General features: G+C 44.6%; 1 protein-coding gene across 1 annotated transcript in view; it reads right to left on the reverse strand.

Moving 5' to 3' along the window:
• SMC4 (structural maintenance of chromosomes 4) overlaps positions 1-17,464 on the reverse strand; it is a gene marked incomplete in the record, with an annotated part of 1,657,727 nt that overhangs the window by 756,578 nt on the left and 883,685 nt on the right. The window contains 1 exon segment of the mRNA XM_044070462.1: positions 2,397-2,622. Within this exon segment, the coding sequence (XP_043926397.1) occupies positions 2,397-2,622 (226 nt within the window).

Below are 17,464 nucleotides of genomic sequence, written 5' to 3' on the forward strand. Positions count from 1 at the left end.
ATACCCGAGGCTACTGCAGCAGTGATCAACATGATTAGCATCAAGAGCTCAATGTAAACTCCCTTTGTCTTGCTCCTGATATCAAAATGAGATGAAGTTTGGCCAGAATGGAAAAATGAACCGTCCTGTACACAAATTCAAACTACTCAACATTTTAAAAAGCAAGACAGAGTGGAAAATCAATTGTGCCAAAACTGAACATGCCAGTCGAGTACAAACCACTGATCTTAGACAACCAAAACTCTTTTGGTAGGCAATAAAACAACTTGCAACTCACTAGGTGGAGAAAGATGGGCCCGCAGACTACAAAAGCACTTTCAGAATACACAGTCCATACAAGACAGAATTATGTATGGTTTTCATCAGTCTCTCTCAAAATGGTTTCTTTTTAACCTGAGGGAGGAGTCCATAGCTTAAGAGGATAACTATGCAGACATCCCCCCCTCTATGACCAGAAGACATTTCCTACATAAATACAAAGGAAGCTTAACCAACTGCTAATGGTCTTGGGAGGTGAATGACTTACCATTGTGTTTGGCCTCTTAACAGAAAAAAAAAGCTAGAGTCCTAGCATATTTGGAGTTCACACTCACTTTCCTTTTCTGACAGTCATAAGGTTTTTGACCAGAAAGAAAAAAAAAAAAAAAAAAAAGGAAAGTTCTTTAATGGGGTATTTGACATTTGATTACCAGGAAAGTCTGACTGGGTAGAAGCCCACTGTCAGTGGAGGCCCAAGGAGAAAAGTTCCAAATTGCTAGAAAATATTTAAAGATAATTTCACAATCTTCAAAAATAAAACAAACACCTGCATTTTAAGTTAGACAAAATTAAAACACTGGTAAAGAATGTATACAATCATACAAGTTGTACGACAATCATTTAATATTTAGAGAAATTTTAGGCAGTTTGTAGAGAAATTAAATACCATTAAAGGGTATTTGTTTGAGGACCTTGAGCTGAAGCCAACCATATGGAAACGCAAGATATGATGCTGAATCTGCATATGCAGACTAGTCTCAACAAAGTTCTGAATTTTGTCTTGTCTGTATTGGCTTGTCCTCCCATGTCAAGGACCAAGTACCCTTTGTAATGCTTTTTGGTACTTCCTCTCATGTATGACTAAAGACTAATCAACCCTCACAACCTCAAAACCTACTTCTTACTGATGAGCTTCCACAGGTTCTTTGAAGGCATGTTTATTACATATGTCAGAAAATGTACAGTGCTTCAGTCAGCATGCTTCAGTATGCATAACTTTTTTCCCCTTGTTATGCTCTCACTGGAGCAGTTCCATTTGCATTACCCCTGAAGAAAAAGTGTATCAGTTGCTCCCACAAATTACTTGCTTAATTGTAATTTAAACCTGCATACTTAAGTATCTCAAACTTGTACAAAGAATGCCAAAAAAAGGTGAAAGTAGTCCTAACAGCAGGAAGGAATACAATAGTAGCTACTGTTATTCTTTAATGCACTGCACAAAAGAAACCTAATTAGGTATCATTTCTACTGACTTTTTTCAACCAACTCCATCACCATTCAATTAGGATATGCTTGCTAGTTCCTGCATGGTTTTGCAAACTACCACCATGAAGTTCTGTTTTATACCTTTTCACTGCAGAAAAAGCATTTGTTGTAGGCTGACTAATGGGCATGTTGCAAGTGGTAGATACGTTTTGTGGCCCGGTTCTACAGAACAGGCCACATAAAATACCACAAGACTTATAAAGCATAGAGGGCCTTATTTGTTTAATTTGCTGGGGAGAGGGGCTTTGGGCAAACATGTACACCCAGCATTATTGTTCACGTCTTGCTCATTTTATACTTGCATACTACCATCTAGCATACTTCAGGCTATATGAATAAATGGCCACCAAGTGAAGAGGTCAGTCATTTTACAGCTTACATGAACCTGCCCTGAAATAAGTCAGGAATTGTTTACCCCCTTCTGTGCTTAACAGTGGTATACTGCTATGCTGCTTGTTATAATCTTGCTCCTACCTTTTGGTTAAGAGACTGCATTTACTATTCTTATGGCTTTGCAAACATTCTTTGATGTTCATACAATAATCATAGCGTCTATTAAGGTTAAATTTCATGGTTGCCTAGTAATGCCACCAACGTAAATGTATGATCACTTTATAGTCTATATCTGAACATGCCACCTGTAGTACACTGTAGAACCTTTTTGGTGGAAGAAGCTTAAATCAAACTTAATTTTAATGTAGTCAATATTTCATAGTAGTTTCACAAGTAATATTTCAGTTTATTGTACAGTACCCTGCCAGGGGCAATAACCTTGTAATGTTGAGGTTCAGTGCAGGGTAATCAATTTGGGAGTGATCATCCAAGCTTCTTAAAAACACAGCAGTAAACACACCACTAAATAATTTAAGTACCTGACTGTTCTATGACCTGTCCTTGCAGTGTTACGACTCGCCATCGCTTGTCCTTCTGGAATGCAACTCTAGTAGCTTGATCCAAGTTATTAGCTACTAAAGTATCACGTAATGCAAAGTAAAACGCAGGACGAATTGCCTCATCTTTCACTCTCACCATGTCAAAAAGACGTGGAATGTTTTCAGGAGTAGAGATTCCATGCATATTTTTTTCCCAAACTTTCATCTATAGGGGAGGAAGATATTTACATTATACAACTTACTTCAGTTTAAACTTAATTAATTTACTTAGTTGTTTACCAAGCTACAGCTCTCAAATTTGACAAGCTTTGGGTCATTCACACAATAACTGTAGAACAGTGCATAAATGACAGACATAAGACTATTTCTGAACCCATAGTTCATTTGGTTAAAAAGTACTTCTTTAAAATGCTTTAAATTCCCCCTCAAGTCTCTATGTATCAAAAATCACAATGCACACAGAAAAGGAAAATTTGTATTAAATGGTCACAAAGAAAACCTAGAGAGAGACCTAAACGTCTCAGAGTACGTAAGAGTTAATTCTATGTAGCTTCCCTCTAAACATCTCTTCCCATCTTCAACACAATCATGACACTGTGCAGAAGGGATGGAGCCCTATCTCATGCAAACAGGTACCAGTGGTTGGGGGAGGGGAAGTGAAGAGGTACAGCCTACTTGCCTCTCAGGGGAAGAGGGGTTTGTGAGTATTCAAGTCCACAGGCCTTACACTCTTATAGCCTGGTTCTACAAAACACACTCTCTTATGGAGTCTGGAGAAAGTCTTGATCTGGCCCAGAGGAGAGAGCTACTTGAAGTATTGCCCCTTTCGTATATTAGGTGGAATCCTCATCTGTCAGCCCATTACATACTCCCTTTTTCAGTGCTTCACCAAATGTGTGCCAGGTTAAGGTCAGGAAGTAAATAGTAAAAGCTTAAAACCACAGTAAAGAACAGTTGTGCAAAATCTTACCATACCCATAGATGTCCCTCTTCCATTTTCAGTATTCTTAAACTTTTGGGTTAGCCTCCCGCTAGCAACCTAAACGTCAGGCCAGTATACAAAAGCTTTAGTCACTGCATGGTACGTGGGACGTCTGACGTTGGCCGTAGGGAACATGGGCCATAAAAGTGATGTCTGCAAGTACCTTCCTCAGTACTGAGACCCCAATCAGATTCCAGTCCCAGGAAAGCTGTACAAGTAATTAATCATCCAGCAAAACCTCAATTTTCTTTTGAATAAGGGGTAGGATGGTGGGATAGAATACTGCAACATAAAGAAGGAAATCTAAGGTTATGGTAAGATTTTACACTAGTCTGTCCTTATATTCACATGCTGCAATAGTCTTAACTTTTGGGAGAGTACCACAGCTCAAAGGGAGGAGGGGTGGGCTGGAACCACTTTCCAAAAATCCATGCAGGACTGCCTTAAACCCTGCTCTGGAATAACTTCACTTGAAGTCTGTAAGCAACTATTAGTTTTAAAGGCAAACATGCGGAAATAGCAACAAGGTGCACCTTTCGAGAGTAATATGCCAACCCTGACTGCAACAATTAACAAAGGTAAGACAGCACCAAGTGAACCTCTACTTGAAATGGGTCTAGCTATATTGTTAGACACCAAATGGAGAACCTTTTCCACTTGGCCAGACACAATCTCCTAGTGTTGGATTTCCTGGCCTCCTGCAGGTGATTTAGCATATCCTCAGAATAAAGGTGTCTGAAAGGGATCAAAACTACCACCCAAAGGGTTAGGTTCAAAAATTCCAGGGGGGTGGATCGGGGATCCCTTGTCCTGTGTGAGCAGGTTCACTCTGCGAGATAACTTGTGATGATTGCCCCTGGTTAAACGCAGGAGGGGGGAACCAGTGCTGTCTTGGCCAAAATGCTGAATTTTCAAAAGGACTTTCTGTAGGAGTGTGAAGGAGCGGAAGCATACCAAAACATCCCTCCCAAGAGATAGAAAAGGGATCCATTGCCCTTGTTAGGGAGCTGGGAGCTCTGGTACAGAACTGTGGAATTTGCCTTTTCAGAGGGGAGCAAACAAGTCTATTTGTGGTGTATCCCACATGTGGACTATGTCCAGAAACGCATCCCTGTGTGGCATCCATTCGTAGGTAGGGGACATGGATCTCCTTAGGGTATCTGCCTGCATGTTCTGAGCCGAGGGTATATAGATGGCCTGCAGAGTTGCTCCATTATGGACTGCCAATTCCAGGGCCTGGAGTACAAGTCTGCATTGGAAGTAAGATCTTGCTCCCCCCGTTTGTTCACATACCAAAAAACAGCAGTGTTGTCCGTGAACAATTTCACGGATTCTTGCTTCAGGACATGTTGGAAGGCTCTCAGAGCAAAGATGAGACCCCTCGTCTCTCTGATGTTGATTCATTCCATTTTGGAGGTGCCTGTCCATGTGCCTTGCACCTTCAGGCAGCCCACAGCAGCTCCGCACCCCAGATCTTAAGCATCTGTGTACAGTTCCTGTACTGGGGGCTAAGGGTTGGAAGGAATGGCCTGGATTTCAAGAGACTATCGACCCCCAAATGATCTCCTTCCTTAAGGATGGCAGGAAGTGAATTGCGTGGTCCAGCAAGGAGTGTTGGGTCCATGTGGACCTTAAATAACACTGAAACATTCTCATGTGGAGTTTTGCCAGTGGCAAACTGGGGATTGTGGAAGCCATGTACATTTGGAGTCGGAGGCATTCTCTTGCTGTCATTGGAGGGGTGTGTATGACTGACAGATATTCCTTTGCACTTTCATCTTGTGGGGTGGGAGAAATGCCATCATATTTGCTCAGATTCTGCACTCCAAAAAGACCTGGTCCCAGGAGGGATTTAGGCTGGACTTGGGAAGTTGATTGTGAAGCCCAAAGACTACAGGACAGTAATGACTGTCTGCAGATGGGTCTGGAGAGTACTGTAGTAGTTTGCTTGTATCACTAGGTCATCCAGGTATGGGAAAATATGTATCCCTAGAACCTTGTAGTAGGCTACCACTGGGGCCAAGCATTTGGTCAATACCCTTGGAACAGTAGACAGTCCAAAGGATAAAGCAAATAATTAAAAATGTGAGGAACCCACAGAGAATCTCAAGTACTTCCTGTATTTGGGCCTGCTGGGGATATGTAGGCAACCATCTTTAATGTTCAAAGTGGTCAGAAATGCCTGAGGCATTATCAGTCGGAAAAGGTTTGAAGGGTAAGCATGTGGAAGGTGTACACCAGAAGGAAGAGGTCCAGTATGGGTGTCCACGGGCCATCCTTTCTTGGAATTCTCAGAATTAGTCTGGAGTAAAAGTGCCTTCCTCTTTTCTGAGTCTGGAACTGGTTGCATAGTTCCTTGAGAGAGAAGGTTGCCCAAAACTGGTTGAAACAGGGGCAGTTGGTCCTTTGTTGGCAGACATGCCTCTGAAAACAGCAGGAATGACCCAGGTCATGAAATAACCTTTTTCTTTGAGAGAGAAAACCCACTTGTCTGAGGTGATGCTTTCCCAGAAAGTTAGAGTGCGAGCCTCTAGGAAAGGGAAATATGGCCTTGAAGGGGGGGTAGCGGCAGGTAGTCAGACTACCTGGCTTGTCCTGAAAAGGAGGTTTCTGGGTTGGTGTTTGGACAGGCCTAGGAGTCTGCTTTCTGCAATGCTCTTCCCCTCGCAGGAGGGGCAGAGTATTTTCTAATAAATTATATTTTCAAAGGGTAATTCCTGTGAAATTTACACACAGGCAACAAAAAAAATGATGTACTCAACATAACGTTCCATGCTTGTTGTCCATCTCGCCCTTCATTCTTACTGGATGGGTTTGGAACCAATCCTCGGCTCCAACTTGGCTGAACACTCTAGCTCGAAGTCTCTAACTTGGCTTGTGGCACAATAGGTATCCTATCATGCAGTGGTGTAATTCTCCAGATCTTGTTTGCTGCCAAATCATGTTTGTTGGTGTCTTTTGGCTTTTCCCGGTTAGGGGTCACCACAGCGGAACTCCGGTCCGCTAATGATTGGAAGTGGATTTTTACGTACCGGGTTACCAGCCCTGATGCACAACCTTCAACGAAGGCACGCCCCATTCACCTATGCCTCCACACAGAAGACGCTCTAGCTGAGAATCGAACGGGACAACGTCTTGCTATGAGGTGACAACGCTACCGGCAGCACCACCACCGCAGAATTAGCAAACATAAATTAATAATGTGACATCAGGAAGAGAAATAAGAAATTTAAAGGTGCTCCTTTACTAAAGAAGAAAGTCTCATCTAGGTCCTCTAGGAGTCCATGGCTGGAGGAAGGTGGGAGGGTCGTAAGAATGATGGGCGAGAGACATCATAGAACATTACAGTGAGTACATAACTTCTTTAAGTTGTCCTATCTCGCCTTCATTCTTACTGGATGGGATAGTGTTCCTAGCACCATTTCCCTGGGTGGCTCAGGGGAGTATACCTTTGAGCACAAAGGAACCAGAGGAGGCCCTGTCCCTGGTGGCCAAATCAACTTCAACAAGAATCAGCCTGCTTCCCAAGGATTTTGCTTTTTGAATGCCTTTAGATACGAAAGGAAAGGCATACAGAAGTCCCGATGGCCAATCGTGAACATGTGCGTCTCGGTGTTTCCCCCAGAAGGGGGATTAGGGCAAAGTAGCTGCTGCATTTAGTATTCATGGGAGTGGCAAAAAGGTCAGAGCAAGGCTGGCCCCATTTTCAGAAAATCTCCTCCGCTATGTTTTGGTTTACAGACCACTCGTGAGGCATTAAAATCTACCTGTTGAGCTTGTCCGCCATCACGTTGGATTTCCACGGGATATGCATTGCTACCAGAAAACGTTGGGAAGAGATCACCCATTGCCATACTCTGCTCCTCTCAACAAAGGGGATATGATCTGCATCCTGTTTATGTACCAGACTACCGACATGTCTGACTGATTGCAATTGTTCCTAGTGGAAGAGAGTCCTGGAGTGCTTGCAACGCCAGAAGCACTGCTCTCATCTCTAAACATTGATGAGCAAATGGGCCTCTTGTTCTTGCCATGAGCCTTGGACCATTCTTCCCAGATAATGCACCCCCCCCCCCCAATCTGGGAGGCATCCGTGGTCATTGTAGCTACAGGCTGATATGGTACAAAGGGTCGACCGATGGTCACCTGGTCGGACCAAAGCCACCATAGGTGCTCTCTTGCATGACTAATTCTGACTAGGTGAGACAGGGGAAGTTCTTGTAACAAACAAAAACAAAAGGAGCCATTGAAGAATTTTCATATGCATCCTGGCTAGGGGAAACAAGGCGATCGTTGAAGCCATGGTTCCTTGGAATTTCAAAATAGTCTTTGCCTTCACCCTCTTTCTGGGTAGGAGGTTGGCTGTTTGTCTGAGAACAGACACCCTGTCGGGAGACAGGCATGCCATCATGGAGACTATGTAGAGATCTGCCCTATGAATGTAAAATGTTGACAGGGCAACAAGGCAGATTTTTGTAAATTCGCTGTTACTCCTAACAGAGAACAAGTTTGAAGAGTGGTGTCTCTTGCTTGCTGAAGTAGATGTTTGGTGGTGGCAGTTAGGAGCCAGTCTAGGTATAGAAACGCTTGGAATCCCAGACATCTAAAGTGAGCCAGGACTACTGCCATGCATTTGGTGAACACACTGGGGATTGTAGTGAAACTGAAGGGCAGAGATCGAACTTGATAACTGGCTCCCAGCTAGAAGCGTAAATGACTCCTTGATGCTCTGTCCATTTTTATGTGGTAGTATGCATTCTGAAGGTCTATCGAGCACACTGACTCGTCTTTACCTAAAAAAGGGAGAATAGACTACAGTGTCACTATTTGGAACTTGGACTTCTTCACAGATTCGTTTAGTTTGCCGAGATCCAATATGGATGTCCAGTCCACTGTTTTTTTGGCACAAAAAAGAATCTTGTTCCGAATCCTATTTTGTCTGCGGGGACCTTTAGGATGACTTTTGTCTAGCAACTGTTGAATTTCTACAATTGCTTGTTCCCTTTGACTGGGTGGAACATCTGGGCTTGTTCTGATCTGTGGGACAGGACGGCAAAAGGGAATGGAATAGCCTCTGTTTATTGTACTTTGTACCAACTTCTCTTGTGATAACCCACCAGGCTTCTGGGTACAAAGATAACCGGTCCCCAACTGCCTGCGGAGTAGAGCAGATGGGCCTCCTTTCATGAGCGCTGGTAGGTTCGGTTGCGAAAGGAATCATGGTCACCCTGGTTTTGTAGACCCCCTCTTGCCTCTAGGACATCTATTATTGCCTCCCCCTCTGCCCCTGGGGAAGGGTTCACTTTGTGCATCTTGAAAAACTTCAAGACCTTTTGAACCAACTTTTCCAACTCTTCTGACCTTTAGGGTACGGTCTTGAAGATACAAAAAAATGTACTCTAACGGCAGAGAGTTTCCCCTTCCTGCTCACATGTGGTGAGTGTGTCCTTGACTTTGGGTCCAAAAAGTGAGGAACCATCAAAAGGGGCGTTGGTAAAGGTGGACTTCAAAGGCTCTGCAAAGTTACACAGGCGCATCCAGGAGCATCTCCTCAGGGAAACTACTGAACCCACTGCTCTGCTCACTCCATCCGCTGCATAGAATATCAGTTTAATGGAGGAGTTAATGGAATTTAAGGTAGATAGCCGAGAGGTCATCTTATCAGAGACCCCCCCTAGCTAATGAATCTTGGACAGCATCTCCTAACTACTACAGGAGACATCTTTGTAGTCTTGTAAAGTAGTTCAGCAATCTAAGGGTAAAAGTTGCTGATGAAAAAACACTTCCCATATCTGTCCCGGTAAAAAATACACTTCCCATATCTGTCCATCGTCCGGGAATCCTTGTTTGGTGGATGGACAGATGAGTACGTTTCAGAAAGTTCGTTCTTGGTGGCAGCTGCCACCACCATACCATCTACAGGAATACCTTTCATGAGAATATTTTTCAGAAGGGGCTGATAAGAACTTATTTGGCCTCCAAGGGACTGGTTCCATAGTGTCTGGCAACTCCCACGCCTTTCGACCAACTCAAATAGCTCGTTGAAAGGCAGACACCCAGAAGGCCGAAAGTTGAGATCCAAAATCCTTCAGGTACACGGGACTCCTTATAGGGTTGAGGGTTTTCCAACCACCTCTGTTTCAGGAATTCTAGGATATTTGAAAAGGAAATATCTTCAGAGGACTATCATGGGGACCCTTCTTAGAGGTCAGTGCCAGAGGTGATGGACTCGTCAGGGGGAATCTATGCTTCCTCTTGCATGTTGTCTTTCAAGGAGCCTCCTCAGAAGAGTCAGCACACTTATCAGCTCGAGGGCAGATCCCCCTTGGTTCAGAGGACACCTCCAGTTCCGAAGAAACAGAGGGAATCCCCAGCTCCACAGAGATAAGCTCCAAAGCTGACATAGAAGCAGAGCTCAACCAAGCCGAAGCTCCAAAAAGTAAACTTGGAAACAAAGAAACTCTGGACCGAACACCTCCCTCCCCCCCAGAGGTGATTGAAGAACTTCAGTTCCTAGACACCCCGGACAGCACAGTGTCAGAGCAGAGATCGGCTTTGAAACCTCCCGAAGGGGTCTCGGAACCAAAGAGTCTACAGCAAGTGGTAGCTGGTATTCCAGCTCAGAAGTTCCAGCTTGGCTTGGAGAAGGAATAATCATGGATGTAATAGACTTGGATGACTCAGAAACCAGTTGGGTCAAAGCTGAAAACAATTTACCCAGCACCTAAGACTTCAAAAGTCTGCGCACAACCCTGTCCACGTCATCGCCTGATAAAATATCTCAAGGTAGGGGAGACCAGTAGAAGTTCAGTGGACCGGCTCGAAAAATGGTCCATTTCAGCTCCGAAGGCTGTGGAGCCGAAGGACTTGATTTGTCAAAGTCTACGATCTCTCGGTTCAGAGGACTGTGGAGCAGAGGAGGCCAAAGTATCAGAAGTTTTAGACAATTTTTAAGGAGGCTGCAAATGAGTCGAAGCAGGAGATAGTCATTTTGTAGGCTTGTCACTTTCAGTAGAAGGGGACTTGAGCTTCAAATGAAGGTTTCAGGAGTCCCTTTAGAATTATCTTATTTTTCCTTTCCTGTAGTGCAAGGGAGCTGAAAGAATGACAATATACAAGTCTCCTGGAGGTGAATGCCACCGAACAGCAAACAATTATGTCCTTCAATTGCACATTTTGTGTGCACATTTCTGGCACTTTCTAAAGCCTGATGGCTTAGGTTCATTCTCTCTAGTTTTCTTAGACATAAGTAGCAACACCACTGATACCAAAACAGAAGTAAAATAAGAAGTTATGTCTCACCATAACATTCCATCTCACAGTTGTTCATCATCTTCCAGTCATCACCGATGGGTTTGGTTCCGAGCCCTCGGAACCGAGTCGGCCTTGTACTGAGCTTGCATGCACCAAAGACTCGCGAGCTAAGCTGCTAACCACAATGCCCTTCACTCAGTTACCTCAGATAGAGTTTGCATGCAACATATAGAAGAAAGTCAGATGACATCTCTGCGCAGAAACCCTGAAACACCACAAAGACCCAGATGATCCGCCAGGAGCCTTTGGTGGGGGCCAGTGTGAGGGTGATGACTGGAAGATGATCAACAACTCAGATGGAACATTATGGTAAGACAACTTCTTTACCTGAAGTTGTTAATCTTCTTCCTATTAATCACTGATAGCACAAAACCCCAAACTACTTTGAGAACCTGGGTGGCCCTTCTGGAAGAACTTTCCTGAGAACCATTGAACCTAAGACCACTCTTCCCCTGGTGATCAGATCCAATTTGTAATGCTTGATGAAGGTACAGGGTTTAGGCCAAATGGCTGCTGCACAGATGTCATCCATAGAAGCCCTAGAGTGGAAGGCAACAGATGCTGCAATAGCCGTAGTTGAGTGAGCTTTGATTTGAGCAGGCTTAGATTCATTCGTAAGTGAATATGAGAAGCTAATGCAATCCCTGAGCCATTTTGACAAAGTAACTTTAGATACTGCACACCCCATTCTAGCACCAGAAAAGGAAATGAAAAGTTGGCCTGACTTGCAAAAGGACTTTGTTCTGTCCAGGTAGAAACGTAATTGTCTATGAACATCCAATGAATGTAGGCAGTATTTCCCTTGTTTGAATAATTTGAAAAGAATACAGAGAGCTCAATGGACTGGTTAATAGAAAAGTCGGAAACCACCTTGGGGAGAAAAGTACAGTTTTGTACCTACCATAAATGTAGATGTTAGAGTGTATACCCTGCTGCAGTCATCACACTTGGGTTATCCTGCCGTCAGGCGGTCCCGTATTCGGCCCGAATTCCAAAGTCTTGGTCCGGCGTCTGTTGCTGTCGCTTCTTCCCTGACGTCAGAGCGCCAGGGGTATATCAGAGGCATCCGATACCATTTTCTTCAGTTTTTCTTGCCCCTTATACAAACAGCTATATGAAAAAAAAAAGCCTTAGGCACAAGCAAATACACCACAGAGGTATAGAATGGAGTGGTAGAGATAAGTTCAGCTAGTTCAGAGGGGATGGAGGGAGGGTAATCTGGACTGCAGCAGGGTATACACTAACATCTACATTTATGGTAGTACAAAACTGTACTATGTTCATCGTGTTACCCTGCTGCAGTCATCACACTTGGGTAGAATCCCAAAGCTAAGGATGGGAGGTGGAGTCAAATAGGGTTAGAGGAGGCTAAAAGGCCCTGCAAAACTGCAGTGGCGAAGCCAGCTCTAGTCTTAGAGTAAAGTGGTAAGTGGTAATGTTTGGTGAAGGTGTGTACTGAACTCCAAGTTGCAGCTTCCAGAATATCCTTGGTTGGCACCCCGTAGGAAGGTTGTAGATGTAGCTGCTGCCCTGGTAGAGTGGGGCCTTATGGCAGCAGGAACTGGTTTTCCATGGTGGGTGTAGCAAAAACGTATGCAATATCTTATCCATTTGGAAATGGTCTGTTTTGTGATGGCCTTTCCTTGTAATGCTGTAGCATAGGATACAAAAAGCTGGTCAGATTTTCTGAAAACCTTAGTTTTATCCAAGTAGTAACGTAGCTGCCTGTGAATGTCCAAGGAATGCAGGAGTCTTTCTCCTTTGTTCTGTGGATTTGGAAAGAAGGTGGGTAAATGGATGGTTTGATTTAGAGCCACACTGGATACCACCTTAGGCATAAAGGAGGAGTTAGTTCGTAAAGAAACTCTGTCTTGATAAAAAATGAGGAAAGGCTCTACTGCCATTAGTGCCTGAAGCTCTGAAACTCTTCTAGCTGAAGTAATTGCTAGCAGCAAGGCAGTCTTCCATGATATAAACTTTAAGTCAACTGAGAAAGCTGGCTCAAAAGGAGGTAGCGCAAGTTTTTCCAGAACAAAGTTGAGGTCCCAAGTAGGTGTTGGTGCTCTCCTGGGAGGCCTAATGCTTTTGGCCCCTCTGAGAAACTGCCTTAGGAGTGGATGTGAAAGGGAGGATCCGTGTTGTAGTGAGCAGAAATAGCTGAGGCGTGGATTTTAATAGATGAAAAAGAAAGCCCTTTGTATAACATCTCAGTTAAATATTGCAGAATCTGAGGCATGTCAGGCTGAAGGGTATTTTGGCCTTTAGCTTGGTTCCAGGCGCAAAACCTTTTCCATTTGTCTGAGTAGGCTTTCCTGGTGCTGGGCCTCCTGGCCTCCAGAATAACATCCTTAACAGCTTGTGAGAGAGGAGCTGGCTGGTTACTTAGGTTATCTGCCATGCAGCCAAGTTTAAGGTTTTGTGCTGGCTGTGTAGAAACTGATAGTCTTGCTGTGTGAGCAGGTGGGTAATTTGTGGTAGAATCCATGGTGGGCCCTGGGCCATATTCCTTAATAATGGGTACCAGTGCTGGCGTGGCCAGTCTGGGGCAATGCGTATCATTCGAGGTCTCTCCATCCTGACTTTCAGTAGCACCTTTGTGAGAAGGGGTAATGGAGGAAAGGCATATACCGTTAACATTTTCCAACTGAATGAGAGTGCGTCCACTTTCCAAGCTTGATGGTGAAAAGTCCTTGTGCAAAATGTTGTTAGCTGATAGTTTTGAGGGTTGGCAAACAGGTCTATGTCTGGGAGCCCCCATTTTTGAGCTATCATTGCGAATACTTGTGGATCCAGTTTCCACTCGTGGGGATCCATGATGTTTCTGCTTAGGTCATCTGCCAATGTGTTCTTTTTTCCTGGCAGGAATTGAGCTTGTAATTGAACTTTGTAAGCCAGTGCGGTGTTCCACAAGGTCATTGCTTGCCTGCATAGAGAGTAGGAATGTGTGCCCCCTTGTTTGTTTATGTACCACATTACTGTGGTGTTGTCTGTTCTTATAAGCTGTCCTGGATGTAAGAGGTCCTTGAAGGCTGTCAGAGCATTTTGTACAGCTAACATTTCTTTTTGATGTGCAGATTCCTTTGATCTGCAGTCCATATGCCTTGAACGCACCGTCCTGCCATGTGTGCCCCCCAGGCATAGTCCGATGCATCTGTTGTCATAGTTTGCCTGGCTGGTGGTAGGGTGAAAGGCTGACCCTTGTTGAGTTGACATACCTGTGACCACCATAGAAACTCCTGTTGAAGGCAGGGAATGAGACGGATCATTGTTTCCAAGCTGCGGCTGTGTTGAGTCCATACACTTTTTAGGTACCATTGTAATTTCCTCATATGCAGTTTTGCAAATGGTATTAGTAGTATGCAAGATGACATGAAGCCCAAGGCCTGCAGAATTTTTCTTGCAGGGAGTTGGGTCTTTGTTGCCATTGTTCTGAAGTATCGAGTTAACTGTAGTTTGTCTGGCGTCAGATAAGCCATCTGGGCCATTGTATTCAAGCTGGCACCCAGGAATGGCATTTTGTGGGGGCACTAGTTTTGATTTCTTTTTGTTTATTGTGTACCCTAGGCAACTTAGATGTCTTACAAAAGCCAGGTGTTGTAAGAGAATGTCCTTGCTTTCTGCTTGGATGAGACAGTCGTCCAGGTATGGGTATATTTGAATTCCTCTGTCTGCAGTATGCAATTACTGGTGCCAGGCATGTTGTGAGGACCCTGGGCGCAGTAGATAAGCCAAAGGGCAGTGCAGAGAATTGGTAATGGGTTGAACCTGCAATGAAACGGAGGTATCTTCTGCAATTTTGTCTGACAGGGACATGCAGGTATGCCTCCTTGAGGTCCAACGTTACTAGCCAAGCTTTCTTGCCAAACATGGGAAGAAGCTGCTGTAGTGTTAGCATCTTGAATTTGGGTACTTGCAAGAAGGTGTTTAAAATCGAAAGGTCCAGAATGGGTCTCCAAGCATTGTCCTTTCTGGGGACTAGAAAGAGCCTTGAGCAAAATCCTTGGCCTTGCTCCTGTGTAGGTACCAGCTGAATGGCTCTTATGTCCATGAGAGCTGTAATTTGTTTTTGTGCCTCTGCCCATTGATTTTGTGGCAGGTTTGGCATTCCTTTTATCCTTGGCAAGGTGTGGAAATGGAATCTGTATCTGTGTGAGATAATGTCTAGGACCCATTTGTCCTTTGTGACGATGCGCCAGTTGTCTGTAAAAGTGCTAATTTTCCTCCCAAGGGAGCTGCCAAGAGAGTTTTGCCTGGCAGTTTGAGGTTTAAGTCATTGCGTTTGCCTTCTAGTAGTTCGGGACCGGTCTTCTCCTCCTTTCTGTGTTGCAGTGCCCCATTGGCGAGGTTTGTAAGGGATTTGTGCTTGTCCTCTGCCCCTTGGGCGCCTGTATTTACCCCTCTGTGGTCTGTCAGGAACTGGAAAGGACCAATTTTTTGTTGGCCAATTTCTGCTGAAGCGTGGGGGCTGTACCTGTAAGAAATCTTTGACCGTCTGCACAGATTTTGCCTTATCCTCCATTTTCTTTAAATCCGCCTCTGCTTTAACCCCAAATAAGACATCCTGTAACTTTGCTTTAACATGGTCAGGCAGAGATTGTTCCTTTAACCAAGCATGCCTACGTATAACAGACCCAGTAACAGCTGCTCTAGAGGAAGCTTCCAAGGCATCAAAACCACATTGTAAAGTATGTTTGCCCACCTGTTCAGCTGCATGCAACAGGTCTTGCATTTCCTTGAATTCAGACTGTTGGGGGTGCATGCCCATCTTTTGTTTTATTTGAGACATTAGGAATTACTGGTATTTAAGCATGTGAAATTGACAATTTAGTGCTCTCAGCTAGAGTAGCTGAGGTGTAAACCTTCTTCCCCCACCTATCTAGTGCTCTGGATTCCCTTTCTGAGGGTACAGGATTTTTAGCCATAGAAGCTTTAGCCACTTTGGGACCCTAGGAAATTGTTTCTGGATCAGCAACAGGGCTAATGTATAGGAATTTGAGAGTCAGGCACTCTATAGTATCTATCTGGTTTGGCTGGAGCAGGAGGCAGAGAATCTGGATTTAGACTAGATTCTAAGAAAACATCATCCACGATGTCCAAAACTGGGGGAATAGCAAGTGGTCTGTGCTGGAGTAAAAAACTCACGGAGCCTTTTCTTTGAGTCAGAGTAGTCCTGACCTTCCCAGTGGAAATGTTCCCTCATGGTATGTAAGGTTTCCCCAAAGAAATAATCTTCAGGGAGAGAAGCTGAGGGAATGGAGTCTTCAGCATCAGAATCTTCTGAAGGGGGAAAGGAGTAATCCTGTTCCTCAGAGGAGCCTGAGGAAACAGACACTTGATCAGAGGAGGCATAATCCTCTTGTCTAAGCCTTTTGTCGGGGGGGGGGTTGGGAACCCCTGATCAAAGAAATCAAATATTCAGCCATTTTAAGCATCTGTTTCTTACGCATAGGGCCTTGACCTGGAGACTGAAGTGTAGGCTTTTTTGGTTTTAGAGGAGTCTTAAGCTTAGCATAAGATTTTATGGTGAGAGTAGTTGGTCTGAAGACACCTTCAGAAACCGAAGGTGTTTCTACAGCACCGGCCTCCCATACTGCAATGTCATCGGTACGGCCTAAAGAAAATGGCTGCGTCGGCCTAGAACTCTCTGCTGGGGGATCCAAAGCGGTCTGGGGATCCAATTCAGCGGTAGCCAGGGGCTGCGTAGGCAGCTCACTGAAAACTGGAGAACCGGTGACCGGCCCAGTTGAGGCCTCGGAGTCTGGCTTGGATCTAGGCTGCCTGTCTATCTCTCTGTTTTTTTATGCACGCCGGTAGTCTGTTGCTCCAACAGCATAGTGTAATTAAATTTTATACTAAAGTAGTGTCGTGCGCAAAGCGTCACTTTATAGTTCGCTTATTGAACCTAGCACAAAACCGACAACCAGTGACGTCGTGGTCTGGGGCCTAGGCAAGGTATACAAAAAGAATGAAAGTCCTTATGAGGTATTTGCTTCCCACAAGAAATGCAACTGTTAACTTTTTCTGACATCCGACTGAGGCAAGAAAAGGTTCCCCAACAGGGTACTTAGCTTTGAAGACTTCGGACTGAAACTCTATTCGAAAATCTCAGGTGTCGGCCGACCGGCACTTGCGAACTGCTTCTGCTTCAGGCACCATGCAGCAAGAAAGGCTGAAGAAAATGGTGTCAGATGCCTCTGATATACCCCTGGCGCTCTGACATCAGGGAAGAAGCGACAGCAACCAACGCCGGACCACGACTTTGGAATTCGGGCAGACTGCGGGACCGTCTGACGGCAGGATAACCCAAGTGTAATTACTGCAGCAAGGTAACACGATGAACATGGATGGATTAGTACAAAGTGATACTTAGTCCTTATGAAAGATCATATAGGAGCTCTTGATACACGAGGCATGCAACTCAAATATTTGTCTGGCTGAAGTGACCACCACAAAAACAAAGATTTCCATGACAGAAATTTTAGATAACATGTCGCAGCAGGATCAAAAGGGGGTAGAGAGAGAATGGAGAACCCGGGAGAGATTCCATGCCTCCACCAGCTGCCTGACAGAACTGCTGTGGAAAATTCCCTTGAGGAAGGTCTTGCAAAGTTGGGTGGAAATAAGCACGAGTACATCTGAACCATTACAGAAATTGGAAATAGCTGCTAAATTGACTCGAATGGTGGAAGCTGATGCCCCATTGTCAAACACCTCAGAAAGGTAATGAAGAATAGTAGCTACAAGAGTTGAA

The sequence above is a fragment of the Protopterus annectens genome, chromosome 4.part1 (assembly GCF_019279795.1).
Source record: "Protopterus annectens isolate FY-2018-M chromosome 4.part1, PAN1.0, whole genome shotgun sequence".
Taxonomy (NCBI): Eukaryota; Metazoa; Chordata; order Ceratodontiformes; family Protopteridae; genus Protopterus; species Protopterus annectens.